Source organism: Thalassophryne amazonica, chromosome 7, assembly GCF_902500255.1.
Source record: "Thalassophryne amazonica chromosome 7, fThaAma1.1, whole genome shotgun sequence".
Taxonomy (NCBI): domain Eukaryota; kingdom Metazoa; phylum Chordata; class Actinopteri; order Batrachoidiformes; family Batrachoididae; genus Thalassophryne; species Thalassophryne amazonica.
In genome coordinates this window covers 53961459-53982746 of record NC_047109.1, presented here as the reverse complement: position 1 = coordinate 53982746, position 21288 = coordinate 53961459, and the positions used below count along the sequence as shown (strand labels likewise).

General features: G+C 40.5%; 2 protein-coding genes across 3 annotated transcripts in view; both read right to left on the bottom strand.

Moving 5' to 3' along the window:
- sh3bp5la (SH3-binding domain protein 5-like, a) overlaps positions 1 to 12122 on the bottom strand; it is a 75330-nt gene extending 63208 nt beyond the window's left edge. The window contains exons 1-3 of the mRNA XM_034174196.1: positions 11453 to 12122; positions 11159 to 11221; positions 7069 to 7197 (exon numbers count right to left, since the gene is read on the bottom strand). Of these exons, the coding sequence (XP_034030087.1) occupies positions 7069 to 7197; positions 11159 to 11221; positions 11453 to 11686 (426 nt within the window). The 5' untranslated portion in view covers positions 11687 to 12122. The remainder of the gene's footprint in view (positions 1 to 7068; positions 7198 to 11158; positions 11222 to 11452) is intronic.
- A 235-nt stretch (positions 12123 to 12357) lies between these two features.
- Positions 12358 to 15605, bottom strand: mgat1a (alpha-1,3-mannosyl-glycoprotein 2-beta-N-acetylglucosaminyltransferase a). Of its 2 annotated transcripts, none has more exons than XM_034174195.1 (3): positions 15360 to 15605; positions 14120 to 15049; positions 12358 to 13918 (listed from the first exon to the last, which is right to left on the bottom strand). In XM_034174195.1, the coding sequence occupies exons 2-3, from the start codon at positions 14762 to 14764 to the stop codon at positions 13220 to 13222; spliced, it is 1344 nt and encodes a 447-aa protein (XP_034030086.1). In that variant the 5' UTR covers positions 14765 to 15049; positions 15360 to 15605; the 3' UTR covers positions 12358 to 13219. The 2 variants fall into 2 exon arrangements, with proteins under 2 accessions (XP_034030086.1, XP_034030085.1); XM_034174194.1 differs by having other exon boundaries at positions 15367 to 15605.
- Between the last annotated feature and the right edge of the window lie 5683 nt (positions 15606 to 21288).

Below are 21288 nucleotides of genomic sequence, written 5' to 3'. Positions count from 1 at the left end.
ATCCTTTACTTATAACTAATATTTTTATGACGTTTCCAATTTATTGCGATGTGATTTTTTTTTTTTTTTTACTCTGGTTAAACAGCAGCATCACCTGCACTTGGAGAACACAAAAACAGAGAACAGCTACCCTAGAATGAGATGTGCACACTTCAAGTGCCCTCTACTGTTGTTTCAGTAATATCAGATTTTATTTGTTTCAGATATGTCTTCCAACTCTGTTTCACTTAAAGATATAATATTTAATTGTACTTAATACAAAATCATACTGTCCATCACTGGGTCTGCTAAGTGGTAACCAAGTCACTGCAAAACTACACAGAATCGGGAAAAGTCATGTATTTACAAGCTTCTATTGGACCTGAATTAACGGTTATTGTCCACCAGATGGAAATATTGTTTCATTCCAAGAACCTTGGGACACAATGACAACCAACCTGTTGCTGATAGCAGTAGAATTCCAATGACGTTGGGACATTGTGTGAAATGTAAAGAAAAATACAATACAATGATATGCAAATCCTCTTCAACCTATATTCAATTGAATACACCACAAAGACAAGATATTTAATGTTCAAACTGATGAACTTTATTGTTTTTGTGCAATTATTTGCTCATTTTTAAATGGATGCCTGCAACAAGTTTCAAAAAAGCTGGGACAGTGGTATGTTTGCCACTGTGCTACATCACCTTTCCTGTCAACAACACTCGATAAGCATTTGGGAACTGAGGACACTTTATTGGCATCGTCTTGCTGAATAAGCAGGGATGTCCCTGAAAAAGACGTTGCTTGGATGGCAGCATGTGTTGCTCTAAAACCTGGATGTACCTTTCAGCACTGATGGTGCCATCACAGATGTACAAGCTGACCATGCCATGGGCAATAACACACCCCACACCATTACAGCAAGACTATGCCAATTAGTGACCTCAGTTCCCAAATGCTTATCGAGTGTTGTTAGAAGGAAAGGTGATGTAACAGTGGAAAACATACCACTGTCCCAGCTTTTTTGAAACGTGTTGGAGGCATCCATTTCAAAATGAGCAAATATTCGCACAACAACAATAAAGCTTATCAGTCTGAACATTAAATATCTTGTCTTTGTGGTGTATTCAACTGCATATAGGTAGAAGTGGATTTGCAAATCATTGTATTTTGTTTTTTATTTACACAACATCCCAACTTCATTGGAACTGGGGTTGTACAATAGTTCAGTCCATTGCAGTCTGCTTTTAGAAAATATCACTCCACAGAGACAGCACTTACGAAAGTAGTGAATGACCTTTTGCAAGCAATGGACTCAGATACCACTACAGTCTTGGTGCTGCGTTTGATACTGTGGATCATCATATTTTACTCAATAGGCTGGAGAATCACTTTGGGATTACTGGAACTGCTCTTGCATGGTTGACGTCATACCTCTCCAGTCGTTCTTACTGTGTATTGTGTAATGGCACCTCCTCTGATCGTAGGGACATGAAGTTTGGGGTTCCACAGGGATCCATTTTAGGCCCCTGCTTTTTTCCCCTTTATGTAGCACCCCTTGGGAATATACTGTGGCATTTTGGGATTCCCTTTCATTGCTATGCTGATGACACTCAATTGTACATGCCAATAACTGCTGGTAATCTCATTCACATAAAATCTTTGGAAGATTGCCTTGCATCAGTAAGAAGTTGGATGTCTAGTAACTTCCTACTTTTAAATTCTGATAAGACTGAAGTTATGGTTCTTGGTCCAGCGAGGTATCGGCATCAATTTGATCAGCTAGCGCTTAGCTTAGGTTCGTGTGTTATACATCATACAGATAAAGTGAAGAACCTTGGAGTAATTTTTGATCCTACATTGTCCTTTGACCTCCACATTAGAGACATTACGAGGACTGCTTTCTTCCATTTGCAAAATATAGCAAAGATTCGTCCCATCCTGTCTATGGCAGATGCTGAGACTTTGATTCATGCATTTGTCTCTTCTAGATTGGACTACTGTAATGCTCTATTTTCTGGTTTACCGCAGTCCAGGATTAGGGGTCTTCAACTGGTTCAAAATGCTGCTGCCAGACTTTTGACACAAAGCAGAAAGTTTGACCACATTACGCCCGTTTTGGCATCCCTGCACTGGCTTCCAGTCGCTGCAAGATCGGATTTTAAAGTACTATTAGTTTATAAAATTGTTCATGGACTTGCACCTCCCTATCTGGCTGACCTGGTAAGCCCCTATGTACCAGCTCGGGCCCTGCATTCTCAGGGTGCAGGACTTCTATGTGTTCCCAGGGTGAATAAAAAGTCTGCTGGTCACAGAGCTTTCTCTCACCATGCCCCAGCTCTGTGGAATGATCTCCCAGCACACATTCGGCAGTCGGATACTGTGGAGACTTAAGTCACGTTTAAAGACTCATTTGTTTTCCCTGTTTTATCATTAGTGTTATGTGTTTTTATTCTTGTATGGTTGTCTTTAATTCTGTTTTAAATTTTTAATTCAGTTTTTTTATGTTGTGTGAAGCGCCTTAAGATGATTTCATCGTGAATTGGTGCTATATAAATTAATAAATTTGAATTTTCATGAGTGTTAATTGGCCAGGTGTTAACACGTGAAGCTTTAATTGTAAAACGGATGTGACTGTTTTTGAAAGATGAGATTCAGCAAAACAGGAAAAACTACAGATCTGTGAGCAAGCTCACAAAAGGACACCTTCCTCTCTGCCATACTAGTTGCTTCCATGTTGTTTTATATTGTAGTATATAAATATATACATTTTCTAAAACCGCTTACTCCAGTAGACCGTTGTTACATTTTTAATGCGCACGTTTAGTAGTGTGTAAATCTCGTGTGACTAAGCGTGAGCTCCCACCTCCACTGTTGGCATGGGGGGCGTGAATTATATATTTGTCCAAAACACGAGTAGCAGCTCTCAAAGTTTATTCCACAGGGCGATGTTGTACCAATCCCCAATTTTTCACTTCCGATCCAATGCCGATACCTAAATTTGGACATCTGCTGATACCAACACTATTCCGACACCAGCGTTCTCTTTGCTTTATCATTATCATTGTTCTTGATTTTATATGAAGATATTTTGTATTCCCAGTTATACAGCTTCATGATGAAGTGTTTAGAGGAGGATTTTCTTAAAAAGCAGACCTGAAAGTTCAGCTACAATTTGCCAGAAGGTACATCTAAGATGCAAGCCTTGATTTGATGTTTTGGTGAAAGAATTAAGTACTTTTACTTTTTATAGATTTATTTTTATAGACTTAAAGAGAAGAGACAGCACGCTCTCTCTCTCTGTCTGTCTTTCTCTCGCTCTCTGCGTCTCTCTCGCTCAGTCTCTCTCTCCTTCTCAATTTCAAAGGAGCTTTATTGACACGGGAAACATATGTTTATATTGTCAAAGCAAGTGTTGGAGTAAAAATTAAGTCCTCTCTCTCCCTCTATCTCGCTCTCTTGCTCACTGTTGTCCTGCTGAGCAAACTTGGAACTTTTTGGAAACATGAAGCCTTTCAACTGTAAAATAAACTGTAAATTTCTAAATGTATCATCAGATACACTCACACAAGGAACTCTGGATTAATACTGAAGGATTCTGATGGAGATTTTTTCCCTTTCAGCGGATAGAAACTCTGTTCAACTGTGCTTTGAGCAGCTGCCATTTCATAGCCTCGGGACACTGAAGCAGCTAATTTTTCAGAACGCATTTTCAGCAACAATTCAATTCATTTTTTGGAAAATCCGTGCTCGGTGTTAAAGACTATTTGAACCCAAGAGCTGGGTGGAAATTTGCCTGTATCCGTGGCTTAGAACACTGCTCAACTGCCAACGAGACCTCTCTCAAACTACTTGGCTTCAGTTCCGAAACCTCCTCCCTCGCCTCCTCATGCTCAGCAGCAAACAGCAGTTGAGAGGTTTCACAGTGGCTACGCTCCAGTATCTGAAAGTTGAAGGTTGTATCAGTATTTTCCAATACTTGAATTACGTTGGCATCAGAAACCAGTACCAATACTGGATCAGATCGGTCACATCCTTAGTTGTACTATGATCGACCACGATCCAAAAAAATGCAAAAACAGGACGAAACTGTTTAATCCGGCTTGTCTCCTAACAGGCTGGTTTATAAAGCGCAGACCTGATAAACTGCCTCAAAGTGAAAAAGTAAACTGCCCTTGGCCAAACGTTCAGCTGCTTTCAGTGTGCGTTTTACAGTTTCTAAATACTTGAAAAATAGTGAGTTGGTGTTTTCTTTCATGACGACTGAAGCAGGACACTTTGTTTTTTGATGAATGAATGGAACGTTGCATTTTTATAGCGTTCTGTAATCTTCTTGACAGCGCTTCCTGGTGGAAAACTGTCGTTTTTCCAGCTTTCCTCCCAAACACAGCTATCACTTGCATGAAGCACGTTTGGATCAAGACATTAAATGTAGTTTCACACAACCCTTTTTAATGTTGCAATACTGAATGATTTCATGAATAAAGCTGTGACCAGTGTTGCCACAGTTACTTTGAAAAGTTGCTTTATTAATTACTTTATTAGCAGCTTTATCCAGTTACTTTATTAGGAGCTGCTGACAACTTGAAACTCCAAGCTCTTTATGACATCATTATACCTTCATCAATCATCGGCCCTGACCTTCTACTACACAGTTAAACAATCAAGAAATCAATTCAATAAATCAGTTCAAAAAACATAACACCAGTCATGCTTCGCATTAGTATAGGTGATGTAAAATGGATACTGACTAGTATTTTTAGAGTTCCTATATATTAAAAACCAAGAGGCCTCTGTGTAAGTTTATGCATGCATATAACTTCAATCACAGATGTTCTGTGATTCACCATTCCAACAGGGGGCAGTAAATCATCTATATATGAAAAGCCAAATAGCCCCTGTGTACGGGTACGCGTACATGTACCTACAATCATGGAGAAACTGGGAAGAGCTGAGATTTGTCCTTTGGTACGCTTATGTATGTTGGGTCAAGGATGAACACCACCAAAACAAAACATTAATAGGACTAATATTTTTGGAGTAACTACAGATATTATCTAACAACACTGAACAATGGATGTTGATAATTACATTCCTGACTCAAACACCATTCCAGCAGGGGGCAGTAAATCATCTATATAAGAAAAGCGATATGGCCCCTGCGTACGTGTATGCGTATATGTACCTTCGATCACAGAGAAACCGGAGAGAGCTGACATTTGCCGTCTGCTAGGCTTATGTATTTTGGGTCAAAGATGAACACCGCCAAAACGGAACATTGATAGGACATTAGCTAGTGAACAATGAAATTTGATAATTATATTCTGGACTCCCACGTCATTCCAAATCATTATAGAATCTTTGCATCATTTATTACCACCCTTGAAAAATGTCAGCTACCCATTTTATAAACACTACCCAATCTAGAGCCCGTGGACCCCCAAGGGCAACATGATAGTTGAATTTTATAATACTTAATGAATGAGTTTTATTTGCACAAAGCTAAAAATAAGTACTTTCAAGTTCAGCTCAATTTTTCTGAAAAGATTAACAAGTCAGATGATAAAAATTAGAGGACCAAGAACAACTCAAATTTAATTTACATTTAACATTTCATGCTCAAAATATTGAGCAAAACCAGAAGTGGATCAGCTTTCACTATGACATTATACGAGGTCTCTTAGAAAAGTATCGGACCTTTTTATTTTTTTCAAAAACCTGATGGATTTGAATCACGTGTGCTTGCATGAGCCAACTTTGAACCTTCGTGCGCATGCGTGAATTTTTTCACGCCTGTCGATTGCGTCATTTGCTTGTAAGCAGCCTTTGTGTGAGGATGGGTGGAGTCTCTCGTCGTTTTTTCTTTGCAAGGAAATGGCGGAACGACTGGAGCAGCGCGACTGCAACAAATTTTGCCAGAAACTGGGCGACAGCCAGGTGGAAACCATTCGGATTATTCAGACGGCTTTCGGTGACGATGCTATGGGCATCACACAGATTAAGGAGCAGTACAACCGGTTTAAAGACGGCCGCACAATGGTGGAGAGCGCGCCGCACTCCGGGCGGCCATCAACATGCTGAAATGACCAGATCATTCCAAAGTGAATGCTGTGGTGATGTGGGACCGTCGTGTGACTATCTGAGAAATTGTGGAAGAGGTGGACATCAGCACTTTTTTGGCACATTCCACTGTGACAGAAGATTTTGCCATGAAAAGAGTTGCAGCGAAATTCATGCAGATGGCTTCGGCACGAAGCTGATGGCGAACAAAAGCGCCACCGTGTTGAAGTCTCACAGGACATGTTGTGACATGCTCACCTCTTCCACAATTTGTCGGATAGTCACACGACTGAAAAGCCACGAAAGCCGTCTGAATCTTCCGAATGGTGAAATGTGGTCACAGCTCTCTTCGGGTTATTGACCAGGTCCTCCTGTGTAGTTCTGAGCTTTCTCAGAATCATCCTTACCCCACAAAGTGAGATCTTGCATGGAATCCCAGACCGAGGGAGACTGAGTCATCTTGTGTTTCTTCCACTTTCTAATAAATAATCATAGCAGTTGTTGTCTTCTACCAAGCTGCTTGCCTGTTGTCCTGTAGTCCATCCCAGCCTTGTGCAGGTCTACAGTTTTGTCCCTGGTGTCCTTAGACAGCTCTTTGGTCTTGGCTATGGTGGACAGGTTGGAGTGTGATTGATTGAGTGTGTGAACAGGTGTCTTTTATACAGGTAATAAGTTCAAACAGGTGCAATTAATACAGGTAAAGAGTGTGGAATAAGAGGGCTTCTTAAAGAAAAATTAACAGGTTTGTGTGAGCCAGAATTCTTGTTGATTGGTAGGTGTTCAAATACTTATTTGCAGCAGTAACATACAAATAAATTATAAAAAAAATCATACATTGTAGTTTACGGATTTTTTTTTTTTTTTTAGATTATGTGTCTCACAGTGGACATGCACCCAAGATGAAAATTTCAGACCCCTCCATGATTTCTAAGTGGGAGAACATGCAAAACCGCAGGGTGTTCAAATACTTATTCTCCCTCACTGTAAACACATGCAGCCATTTTTGAAAAATGTTTGCATACCTCTTTTGCAAGGCGACGAGCTTCATAATATGGTCTGGCTTTCTCTATGCAGCTACCAAGCTGAGAACTCTGGGCATTCAGCTTCCTGGCAGACTCCGTGAGGATTTTCCTGTACCCTGACCTTGCATCCTGAAAAAGGAATGCATGCAAACGACACTTATTTATAGTGGAAAGACCGATTAGATTATACACAAGTTTCACTGGAAAACAGCAAATTATTCAGCTTCACGCAGCAGCTATGAAGGTTTTTCTCTCCCTAGTTTTACCTTGTGTGTGCTTTTTATATGTGTTCATGTACCGGGCCGGCTTATGTGTGTTGTGTGTTATGTGTGTGTCGTCTGTTGTCATGAGGCCGGTCATGGTTTACTCAGCCCTGCTGTTGACCTAGGCAGGGATGTACATCTGGAGCTGGTTCCCGGGCGCCTAAAGGCGACCTCTGCTCCTAACTGGCAATTAGGATGAGTTAAATGCAGTAGACAATTCATTGTGCAGGGAACATGTTCCTATGTGCATATGACTGAATGAATATGACTCATCTGAATCCTTCATATCAGCACCAACAACAAATTTTTCATTTTAGTAGTTCACATCTTTACACATTCTGCATGAAGACATGTTATGACAACAAGGATACACATACTTTCTGTCCAGTGCACACTTTATGATGATACTGTGGATTCTGATTCATCTGATTCCACTCATCCTGTCCTCCCGGCTTTGACACTGCTCCCAGAAGTTGATGTGTTCTCTCTACAATTGGTTATCTCCCAGAGCTCAACTATTGTCAAAACTATCAGCACATCAGGTTCATTTCAGTGTTTCCTTTTCATACGATTGCCTCTGTTTTCATATTTTGTGTCTTCAACTACACTCAAATATAGATTAAACTCTGATTCAATTCAGTGTGGTTTTTATTTTCCATCACTTTTTCTAATTTTGACTGATGGGTAAAAACAATAATAAAATGAATGAATATTTTCTCAATTTTAATCCCACAACAAAGTGAAATATCCCTGAAGATTCCATCTACTGCCACACCCAGCAGGAAAGGTGTATTGATGCACGATTCAGCATTTTGGGCCGGCTCCATGAAAGACTGAATGTTTTGCTGAAATGTTGGTTTTGTAGAGGTGAGATCTCTTTCCAGCTCACAGTCATCCATCAAAAATTTTTATTTTTAACAGCATATTGTCAGAAGACGCAAACATATGATACTCGTGGACCACCGATAGTCCACTTTCTGGAAACACCAACATTTAGAATCTGGGGGGGAAAAAAGGCTGGTACACGGTGGTAACAACATAGTATCATATTTCTTATGATTGTGTGTCTTATTTAAGTCATACAATTTCCTAGTCCTCTTTAGAAAACAAAACACACCTTAGTCAGATGGACAGGTTGTCTAGTATTCCTCAAAGATAGCACAGCTTTATATTCACAGCACACCAAAGGCAGGAGCAGCACCCTGTGGTTGCCTCATATTCATCTGTCTGTAAAACACAGACTGTATATATACACCGGACAAACCCTGTGATGTCACCTAGACGTTTTCTCAAAAATGGCTTTAAACTTGGAATGGGGCAGCTCCAGATGTCACCATCTTGGCAGTAACTCCACTTAACTCCCAGCTAATCAATAAATGGCTAAAGAGGTGGAACATGGGCAGGGCCCAGCATGACCAAACATATACCCCATCTCACAGGTACCAAAACAAGCACAACTAAGGATAACTTTGGTTTGGATGCTTGGATAAAGCATATTTTTTTATAGACATGCAGTTGTTTTCTTAACAGGTGAATTGGGTGAAGGTGTAATACTATCATAGTGGCTCAACAACCGTTGTGCCATCAGTGTAGCTAATGCCATTAAGATGCCTACTCACGAGTGATGCTAATATACAAACTAAATTCTAAAATTTAATTCAATGGGAATCCTGGAGTATCAGCTTCATAAAAGTCCTGTTAGTACAATTAATTGCTCAGAAAGCCATATTGGAAAGGACAAACAAGGTTGACTTCACAGCAACTACAGTGCATCCGGAACGCATTCACAGCACTTCACTTTTTCCACATGTTACAGCCTTATTTGAAAATGCCATTTATCCCTCAAAATTCTACTAAGTTTTTTTTATGTTTACTTTTTGCAAATTTATTAAAAATAAAAAGATAAGAAATCACGTGTACATAAATATTCACACCCTTTGCTCAGTACTTTGTTGATGCACCTTTAACAGCAATTACAGCCTCAAGTCTTCTTGAATATGATGCCACAACCTTGGTGCATCCAATATTTGGACAGTTTTGCCCATTCCTCTTTGCTGCACCTCTCAAGCTCCATCAGGTTGGATGGGGAGCATCGGTGCACAGTCATTTTCAGATCTCTCCAGAGATCTTCAAACAGATTCAGGTCTGGGCTCTGGCTCGGCCACTCAAGGACATTCACAGAGTTGTCCTGGAACCACTCCTTTGATATCTTGGCTGTGTGCTTAGGGTCATTGTCCTGCTGAAAGATGAATCATCGCCCCAGTCTGAGGTCAAGAGTGCTCTGGAGCAGGTTTTCATCCAATATGTCTCTGTACATTGCTGCATTCATCTTTCGCTCAATCCTGACAAGTCTCCCAGTTCCTGCTACTGAAAAACATCCCCACAGCATGATGCTGCCACCACCACACTTCACTGTAAGGATGGTGCCTAGTTTTCTCCAAACATGACACCAATCTTTGTCTCATCAGACAAGAGAATTTTCTTTCTTGTGGTCTGAGAGTCTGGCAAACTCCAGGTGGGCTGCTATGTGCCTTTTACTAAGGAGTAACTTCCATCTGGCCACCCTACCATACAGACCTGATGGTGGATTGCAGCAGAGATGGTCGTCCTTCTGGAAGGTTCTCTCTTCACAGAGGAATGCTAGAGCTCTGACAGAGTGACTATAGGCTTCTTGTCTACCTCCCTGACTAAGGCCCTTCTCCCGATTGCTCAGTTTAGATAAGTGGCCAGCTCTAGGAAGAGTCCTGGTGATCCGAACTTCTTGTATTTACAGATGATGCTCACTGGGACCTTCAAAGCAGCATAAGTGTTTCTGTACCCTTCCCCAGATTTGTGTCTTGAGACAATCCTGTCTCAGAAGTCTACAGACAATTCATTTAACTTCATGCTTGGTTTGTACTCTGACATGCACTGTCAACTGTGGAATCTTATATGTAGACAGGTGTGTGTCTTTCCAAATCATGTCCAATCAACTGAATTTACCCCAGGTGGTCTCCAATTAAGCTGATAAAACATCAAGGATGATCAGTGAAAACAGGATGCACCTGAGCTCAATTTTGAGCTTCATGGCAAAGGCTGTGAATACTTATGCACATGTGATTTCTTAGTTTTTGTTTTTAATAAATTCACAAAAACCTAAAACACAACAACAACAAAAACTTATGTGTAGAATTTCAAGGGAAAAAATGAATTTCATCTATTTTGGAATAAGGATGTAACATAAAAAAATGTGTAAAAAGTGCAGCACTATGAATACTTTCTGGATGCACAGTCATAGCCACTACTGGCAAGACCCTGAATCATCTTGCCAGCACACACTACCCAGGTTGTGCAGAAAGACAAACAGGATGTCTTCACATTCCCCACACAAGTTTTTCTTGACTGGGGTGGAAAAGCGCTTGAGCCTACCTTACTCATGCATAGTGCTGATTGTAAATAGGCGATGTGGAATTCAATTCCATGTGAAATCTATGTATATAAAAGCAATTGACCAATTTTTATTCTTTTATTTAAAACTGTGTCTGTGACTGACCTCAGTGACTCCACCAAAACTGACGCAAATCAGCTGAAACCCCAGTCATGTTCTTCACTCATACACAGACACACACACAAAAATTACACTCATATATGCACTACCACACAAGGATGTTCAGGAAAAAAAATTCATCACCTCAGTAATATTGATCAAACTGCATGTAATTAATCAGAATGTGAATCGTGTAAGCAGAATAATAGACCAATGAATAACATAGTATCCGTTACATTCCAAAGTTGAGATATAATCTTGGCCTCTTCTCGTGGACTTAAAAATCATAATGTTTACTTACATCCAACTGTAGTTCCAGTCTGTTGATTTCTGCACTGGCTTCATTGAGGCGTTCCAACTCATCCTTAAATCAAAGACAAAGAACTTCTTGCCTTTACCAACTACCAAGGGAAAAATGTTTTTCATTGACCTATTGGTATATAATTACTCGTATTTTATGCCAGTTTATCTTTAAACTCGGTATGTTCACAGAAATGTGATCAAGCATTGATGAAAAAAATTAAGAACCTGATTAGTGGTTATAAATTAAACAATACAAAAAAAAAAAAAAGGAATCCAATATTCTTCCTCATACCTGGATTCTTGGGTCCAGCTCCTCCTCGTACGGGCTGTGCATGTGTTCCTCCGCCTTTCTTTGTTTTGCTTTTTCGCCTTCCTCATAATTACCCATGTGCGAGATCTCTCGAGGTTCATTATTATTTTCTGCCGCCTTGATCTCGACTTCCCCACCGGGAATCCCCTCCCTCCAGTACCCCGTATCTGACTCTCCGGAGCCGGCTGGGCTCTCTCGCAAGTCACCCGAGTCCATTCCAAGCCGCACGCGTTAGCTAGGAACCTTAGCTAACGACGCTTTGCCGGAGACGTGAAGAGCCAACAACCCCCGACACTACAAACACCCGATACGTGTAACTGAGAAGGGACAATTAAAAATATAACCCCAGCGATGGCAAGTGTTGCCAAGTGCACAGTGTGCCATATCAAATCTCCGCGAACGCTGACTACGCAGACTAGCCTAGCTCGCTATCGGGCTAAATTAAAAAACCGTCGGTGAGAAGTTAAAAGTTTGCTCTGCAACAAACTGGCGTGAAGTACCAACTTTTTATAGAGCAACTGAACGGAGGTTCTATCCCGCATTGCGAGCAGGACCAGGGGTTCCTCTTAGCGCTTCATTACTTTAGCTAGACAAGCTAGCGGATTGTTTCGGTTTGACGTCATTAATGGAAAATGGAAAACGCAAAGGCCGAATAATAACTTGACCCTCGCAAGCTGCCGTTGATTTGATAATCAAATTTCCATTATATATATATATATATATATATATATATATATATATATATATATATATATATATATATATATATATATATATGCCGAGATTAACACAAGAAAGCATTAAACATTTCCACTGTGGTCCTCCTTGTTGGTATTTTGTAATATAATGAAACTGAGCGCCTTAAAAAAAATAATAAGGTAATCACACACACTACAGTGTTTAATAAAAAATAAAATCTTGTGATTCACAGGGCAACACTTGAGAATCATGAAACAATGTGACAATTACTGCAGCTATGACCAGTGACCACCAACAAAATCAGACATGACATGCAACCTGCAGCAATGAATAATTTAAACAAAAGTGGCAAATTTAAAGAGGTCCTATTACACATTCTTCCCCAGATGCTATTGCTTGTGATCAGGTGCTAAATAACAGACAGCGAGGTGATGCATTATTTAAATAATAAAAGCACTTTCTCTGGTACTATGTAAGTATGTTACACAGCATAGACAGGCAGCAGCTCAAAAGAAGTAAAGCCAGATTTCAGTGACATATACCACAAACCTAAAATGGCTTGTTTCAGATGCACTTTTTTCTCCTCTAAGAACAAGGCAGCTCATGTGTAAACAATTAGAACTGTGGGAGTTCGGTGATTGTTAATGTGAAACCCAAATCATAATTAACACTGATTCGGCACAATGTGACCCCTTTAACAGGTAAATGCATTGAATGCATTCATGAATGTCATGTGCACATTTGGCATAATATAAAATAGATCTCTGATGTGTTTATAACATGTCTCTGTAACAAACTGTTTACAAAGTAAAACACATTCTTTGAAACAATGAAAAAGACCTGAGTAGTATCAACAAGAACCCCAGACCCAATATACTCCATTCTGCATTATCAATGACAGTGAAATATAACATGTATCATTCAATCAAATCAAACTGAGATTTTGCTAAATCAGTCTTTGGTCTGGAATGCTCTTCCTTTGTCATCTAAAGACTGGTGAAGGGGGGGGGGGGGGGGGGGGGGGGGTACAGGCTATTTTCTTTTGAACCATCAGCTCCAAGAAGGATCGTACTGGGTCCAGCCTGGAGGAGGGGCCAAGAAGATTCTCCGCCCTCTTGAGAACACACTGACAATTCCTCTATACCCTGTCCTTGGGACTCCGGACTTCAAGTCATCCATAATTCCTAAGTTTCTGGCAAACACTTTGAAACTGTCCTTACTAGAGTACTGAAGACAAAAGGGCCCAGGTCCCTTTAGCTGCCCCTGCTTAACATCTTCAAATGTGACCACAGGCGCACTATAAACTTCCTTCTCAAAGCTCTCTCTATACATCTCCTCCTTCAAGTAACTCAGGTCTAACTTTGTAAAAGGCACAAATTCAGAATTCAGCTTAATGAAACGCAAATATTTCTCATAGAACTGACCCAGACTCACACCTTGCCGCCCAAAGGTTATAGTTCGTGAAATTTCTGGGCGGATACAGGCACGGTTGCGGCGTTGTTCTGGCTGGCGCAGCCAGTCATCCCAGAATGAAGCAGGCCACTTTGGCTCTAGCTCATCCCAGAGCTCCTTGAGGAGCATCCACCCCAGGCCAGGAAAGAAGTCTGTCCGGTAGAGCAGATTAGCTTTCCCTGGATCCACATATCCTTCTCTTCCATTGTCATTCCAAGCTGATACACACCACAAACTGGAGTCAGATTTCAATAGTGGCAGTAAGGCTCCAAAGTACTCAAAGAAGTCTGGCGCCACCTGTAGTAAGAGAGGAATACTGCAATTTACTTCCACTGTCAACTTGTAAAGTGAATTATATTTAGTTATTATCTTTGTATGTCACATGAACCTATGTATTGTCAATATATATTTAAAAACAACTGTTAAGTGCACATGTGAACTTGCAGATCTCATGTAATAGTTATGAAGAAGTGTAAAAATGCAAAATAATAATATTACCTCCAGGTCATCCTCTACAATCACCACAGAAGAATAGGACAGGGTCCTGAACATTTGGTTGAGAGCCCAGCGGTAATGCCTGGAGATTTTGTAATAACCTTGAAACTTCTTGTGCTGAGGTGGCACGGCTATATCAGACAGGTCAGGCTGTTTCAGATGAGTTATCTGGTTCCCATAGGAATGAATAACCTCCGCTGTCTCAGCATGCCCACAGTCCTGGCTGACTATGATCGGGTGAAGCTCAGGTGAAGGACGGTGCTTCAAGAGACTGTCTAAACAGCGCTTTACGGTGGCCCTGTTACAGGCAATAACCAGGACAGGAATGACCGGCTGAGGGGCGACGACCTGAAGTTTGCTTCTGTTTGATGACATCCTGAACGTTCGATGAGTTTTTATCTGTTGCAGGATTTTTTTCTGATTCTCCAGCTCTTTCTCAAATGTCTCCACCATATGGAGCACCTCGGCCAAGACATCATTGGGAGGCACTTTGATCACCAGACTCTGTTGTCGCCCAGGTTCACCCGGCTGCCCAGAGGGTGGTCTGCCCCACAGCAGAAGCACCAGTATGGCATTCCATGTGATAAACAGGAACACACCACAGAGAATGACAGAACTTTTCTTGCGGAGCATGGCCATGAAACTCATAGGGAGCAAGAGGCTGAACAGGAGGACGGGGTTTGGCGAGAAAGACAAGGCCTTATGTGACACAACAGGAAAAGGATATGGGAGGAGGAGGCGCGTTTCATCACAAGGGCATGGTCAAAAAAAGATGACTCTTGCTTTTTTGGCTAGTTGCACGCCTCCCAATCTCAAAAAGACACAATGGAGTGTCAGCTGAGGCAAAGACAAATGAAATGCGATGAAGGGCAGGACTCATCTTGGGTTCAAGGCACAAACCTCCCGGGTGACTGTTCCAGGAATCTACTTCATCTGAAATGACACAAAAGAAAATAATGTTTGTGTGGCTGGACAAAACACATAATTAAAAAATTAGCCAGAAACACAAAAGCAGAAAGAAAAGTCAGAAATTCAAACATAGCAAAATCAATTCTGTGACGATCATGTTGTGGAAAGTTTCCACATGTCAGCTGTCACTCACTGACTGATTTTATTTCTGGATCACCTGTGGCTGTTTCACCAAAGAAGCAACCAAACCAGTTGCTCACTATTATGAACAACGACAAACACCAATTTTAGAAGGCGCGGCACATTAGCTTAAACAAAACGGAGCGAAACGAACCTTTTACCTTTGGAACGTGACCGCTTCTCCTCCTCCTCACTCCCTCCTTCCTCCTGAAGACATTTCTCCACCGTGTCCCCGATGACAAGAAGCAAAGTGAACCTACACAAACAACACAGAGACGTCAAAAGTGTTCTCTTGTCAGTTCCCGTCTGTCAGAGTAACTTGTCCCTTTTTACTTTTACTCGTTTCACGCAAAGACTAAAGAGGAGGAGGAGCAGAAGAAAGTAACACGACTACTTCCTGCACAGGGAGCAGCCACCGGAAGTCCCGCCCTCCTGTCAAGTTACGCAACGCCGCCGATCGATTAAAAAAATAAAATAACGTGTAACATTAACTCGACGATTGCCCGTTCTTTCTGTTGATAAAAATACCTTAAAAGCACGACATCATCATGAGATATTAGTGTAATGCAGCAGGAGGTGTCATCATCATAGAAGGAAACAGATCAACACTTGGTTCGAGTGTCCCATGTGCCTTCTGACAAACTATATGATGACAGACCCGCTTCCTCTTAGTCTAAAGGTGTATTTGTGAATATTATATATCCCCACAATGGAGGACCACAATGGAAAAAGGTTTTATTGTGCTATCCTCTAGAGGTGGGCAGATCGCACCTAATATTGATAATATCAATACCAACGCTGGTATTGATATTGAACAATTCTTGTGTAAAAAGATCGATACTCAAGCTTTTTTTCTCTCCCGCACGCACTGACTGCTGCTCACGCAGATTCATCAAAGTCTACTCTCTGTAAGAGCAGCGCTGCGCTGTGTCACACAACACGGAGCAGCGCACCCTTGTACTGTGGTTTGTCAGCCCTCTACCTCAGGAGATTTTAAGTTGTGTTGAGTGATATTTTTTTAAACAAAAATGTTGATTGTGATAATATTTTGTTGTCACGTACAATGTTTGGCAAAATTCTATCTTAGGTCTTTTGGATCCTTTGGATCTATGAAGCTTAAATATGAAAAAGTATCGGTATTGGTATCGATATCGGCGATACTGGGCCTGTATTTACTTGGTATCAGATCAATACCAAAATTCCCGGTATAGCCTACCTCTACTATCCTCTGCAATTTTATATACTGTATTATATAATGCCTAAATACAGGGTGGGCCAATAAAATGTTACCACTTTTGTAATTCGTACAATTAGAGAGTGTACTACAACAACCCCTTAGACCATTGAGGCCCTGAAGACCAACATTCAACGTCAGGAAATTTGGAGAATCCCTCTTGAGATGTGTGACAATGTCATCACAAACTTCAATGTGCGTGTTGCAGCTGTAACCCAAAGAAGAGGAGCGTGGATTGAACGTGTCATCAGTTATTGAACTGTGGGGAAAACAAGAGACAAAATGGGAAACCTTTGGTGTCAAATGTTAATTTGATGCTTCTGTTACAAGTCTGTAAATAAAATTTTCGAATAAGTTCTCATTTCAAAAACTTGTGTACGATCAAAAAGTGGTAACATTTTATTGGCCCACCCTGTAGATCCTTGTCATTTGATTGGTGGTTTGTATGTCACATGATTGATCATTCGTCGCATTTGCCATTAAATGTGCTGAGCAAATTTTGTTCAGTACGCTTTGTACCATTGTAGAAAGTATAACGCCAAGGCTGAGTATGGGGGTTTCAGCAGAAACCGTTTTAAGCAAGTTATGTAATTTAAGTGTCACCAGTTGGGCTAGGGTTAGGGTTAGGTAACCCGATTGTCCATGATGCCTAAACCCCATACTCTGAATGGTTTCAGCTGAAACTCCCATACTCCGCGCAGGTGTTAGTCATTCATGGAAAAAATATTTCGTTTGGTGAAACATTGAACATCTCATCTTTCACCTCATAAAATATTCTTATCATTGCACTTGTAAACATTCATTATTTGAATACTAGCACATTGCCCATGGGGATCTACCGGCTGTAGATTGTGTAGTGTTGATAAAATAGTTAGCTGACATTTTTTGAGGGTGGTAATAAATTATGCAAAGTTTCTATAATGATTTGGAATGCCATGTGAGTCCAGAATGTAATTATCAATGTCCATTGTTCACTGTTTTCACTGTTGTTACATAATATCTGTAATTTCTCCAAAAACATTAGTCCTATCAACCTTCTTGTTTTGGCGGTGTTCATCCCTGACCCAAAATACATAAGCATACAAAATGGCAAATGTCAGCTCTCCTCAGTTTCTCCGTGTTTGAAGATACACACATGCATGCACACATACATGTACACAGAGGCCACTTCACTTTTAATATATAGATTAGCTTGTTGTCCATGGGCCTCCACAGGCTCTAGATTAAGTAGTGATTATAAAATAGGTAGCTAACATTTTTCAAGGGTGGTAATAAATTATGCAAAGTTTCTATAATGATTTGGAATGACGTGTGAGTCCAGAATGGTTTTAGAACCTTAGACTCAGACCTCAACCATTTTTAGAGGAAGAACTCAACCTTTTATTTCTGAACTTACTATTCGTATGTCTTCCAAACTTGGAGTTTTGAAGCATTTGTGCATTTTTTTTTTCTCTCCAATCCTTTTTTATGCTCAGTTTGAAAAAGGTGACCATGATGGAATTTTGCTTGGTGGCACGGGGTATGTACAGAAGAATATTTTATTCACACATTGCCTCACACTCAACAAAAATATCAATGCTACACTTTACTTTTCACTCTCCTTTCATTGAAGTAAAAGATCTAAGAATTCTGTACCAACAAAATGGTAACACCGGGCAGCTGTACCGAGCAACCATACCTAGCAACCACTATAAACCACGATTCAGTCATGAAGTCAACAATGGCAAATGCCAACAAACACGAACATTTGTCTCAATAGTTCTGTTACAATGACAAACTGCAGACAGGTCAAGCCTCTGATGAGGATGACAACCAGACAGATGGTTTCTGACAGTTTGGAGAGAAATAGATTACTTCCTTATCTCAGCTGTGCACCTACTTCCAGGGGAAAAAAGTAACACACAGCCCGTTTGTTCGCAGAAACTCATCAGCAACACACATCTCCCTATTACTCATTTGATTTCACCTTACATTGTTCGCAATCAAATGTCTCTTTTACAACGGATCAAAAATAGTCTCTAGAAGACATGAAACAATGGAATTTCTGAATGTGTTTGTCACTATGCACTCATTTTCAGTTCTTTGGTTAATGTTGAATAATGTCTTTGTTACCCAAGGTAAACAGTATTTGAGAATGAAGATCTGATTGATAAATAGAATATCAATTTAATTCATATGGCCATTACTGTTATATACATATTTTTCATAAAAAACGGATTAATATTGATTTGAATTCATCTGATATGAACAAAAGAGTGACTCAGGGTATGGGGGGAAAAATATGAAAAAGCTTTTTCTTGAAAAAGACGGAAATGTATTTGCCCAATGTATTTCAATAATATTATTGAAATACATTATTATTATTGGTTTATGTGCCATTATTATTGGTGTATGTGCCATTTGGAAAGACAGTATACCCACCCATAAATTGTCATTTGGGATTTTTCCATCATTTCAGTATATGGCCTTTAAAATGCTGACAAAACAATCTTCTATACTGTACATGACCGTTTACAAGCCACCACAGAATCGTTTTATTGATGATTTTACAGAATTGCTCTGAGTTGTGTGTACAGAATTTGATTGTTTGCTGATCACAGGTGATTTCAACGTCCATGGAGATGTAGCCGATGACAAACAAGCCAAAGAACTCGGTGCTGTCCTCGAAATGTTTGGTCTAACGCAGCATGTAAGCGAGCCCACTCATAACAGAGGCCACACTCTAGACCTTATCATCACAAAGGGCGTCACTATCTCACATGTGAATGTTGTTGACATTGCTCTCTCTGATCATTTCTGTGTCTTCTTTGACATGAATGATACATCTAGACCAATAGTTGGGCCGGCAGTTACTCGAAGAAGATGCATAAATGACACAACAATGGTTCAGTTTGTTGAAATGATCAAATTTGAAAATGTCCCATATTCTAATGTTGATGAAATATTGAACGCTTATACATCAAGTGTTTTAAATGTATTGGAAACCATTACTCCAGTTAAAGTTAAATTGGTTAAAAATAAAGAAAAAGTGCCATGGAGAAATGAAGATTCGGTCAGGGCACAGAAAAGGGAGTGTCAGAAAGCTGAGCGAAAATGGCGAAAGTCAAATCTTCAGGTTCATTATGAAATTTACAAAGGTATGCTTTGTGTCTTCAACTTGACTTTACGTCAAACAAGGGAAAGGTATTTGTCGAAAATCATTTCAAACTGCAGTAACAATTCCAGTGTCCTTTTTGCCACAGTTAACAGATTAACAAACCCTCCAGTCTCTCTGCCCTTGGAACTGGTTTCTACTTCCAAGTGCAATGAGTTTGCAAAATTCTTTAATGACAAAGTTCAGACCATTAAAAACGCTATCATTTCAACAACTCAGATGGTACCACTGCAGCCTTTGAAACACCTAGAGCTGGCACATTTTACACCTGTAATTGGCAAAACTGTTGATGATGTTATCTCTGGTCTGAGTTCATGTACATCTTGCCTAGATGAGCTGCCCACTAGATTCCTGAAGTCTGTGCTTAGCACTTTGCTACCACAGATTACTCATCTAGTGAACACCTAACTGCAGACTGGAACATTTCCAGAGGCCCTGAAAACTGCTGTCATTAAGCCTCTTCTAAAAAAGAGTAGTCTTAATGCAGCAGTCTTGAACAACTACAGACCCATATCAAATCTGCCATTCTTAGGGAAAGTCCTGGAGAAAGTGGTTCACCAAAAGCTCACTGACTTTCTCGTTTCTAATAAGGTTTTTGACACTTTCCAGTCGGGTTTTAGGCCACACCACAGCACAGAGACAGCTTTGATCAAAGTGACAAATGATATCCGTGTAAACACAGATGCAGGCAAAGTCTCAGTCATGGTTCTGCTGGACTTGTGCGCTGCCTTTGACACAGTGGACCATGGGACTCTACTACAAAGGTTAGAAAATTGGGTGGAAATCACTGGCACTGCATTAAACTGGTTCAAGTCCTATCTTGAAGACAGGACATTGTTGAAATTGGAAACTGTGTCTCGAACAAAGTGGCGCTGACCTGTGGGGTTCCCCAGGGGTCTATCCTGGGACCCCTCTTATTCAATCTGTACATGCTTCCATTGGGTCAGCTGATATGCAGAAATAATGTATCCTACCATAACTATGCAGACAACACTCAGATTTATGTGTTATTGACAGCAGGTGAACTGGGGCCTGTAGATTCACTCTGTCACTGCATCGAACAGATCAGTTTGTGGATGCAAAACAACTTCCTCCAGTTAAACTCAGATAAAACTGAAACCATTGTCTTTGGCCCAGAGAAACAACAAGAAAGTGTCATCAGTCACCTCGAGTCTCTCTCTCTAAAGCCTAAAGATCAGGTTCAAAACCTTGGAGTAATCATGGACTCAGACCTGACTTTAAACAGTCACATCAAATCAATAACATCAGCAGCTTTTTACCATCTAAAAAACATTGCCAAGATCAAAAATATAGTGTCCAAACCAGACTTAGAGAAGCTGATCCATGCTTTTCTTTCCATCAGGTTGGATTATTGTAACGGTCTACTCACTGGCCTCTCTAAACGAGCTGTCAAACAGTTACAGAACATCCAAAATGCTGCAGCTCGAGTCCTGACAAGAACCAGGAAATATGACCACATTAGTCCAGTGCTCAGATCTCTGCACTGGCTTCCACTCGCTCAGAGAATAGACTTTAAAACAGCTCTGCTTGTGTACAAGTCTCTTCATGGTTTAGCACCAAAGTACATCTCTGACATGTTAGAGCCATATGAACCATCGCAGGCTCTGAGATCCTCTGGGACTGGTCTCCTACTGGTCCCCAGTGTCAGGACTAAACACGGAGAAGCAACGTTTC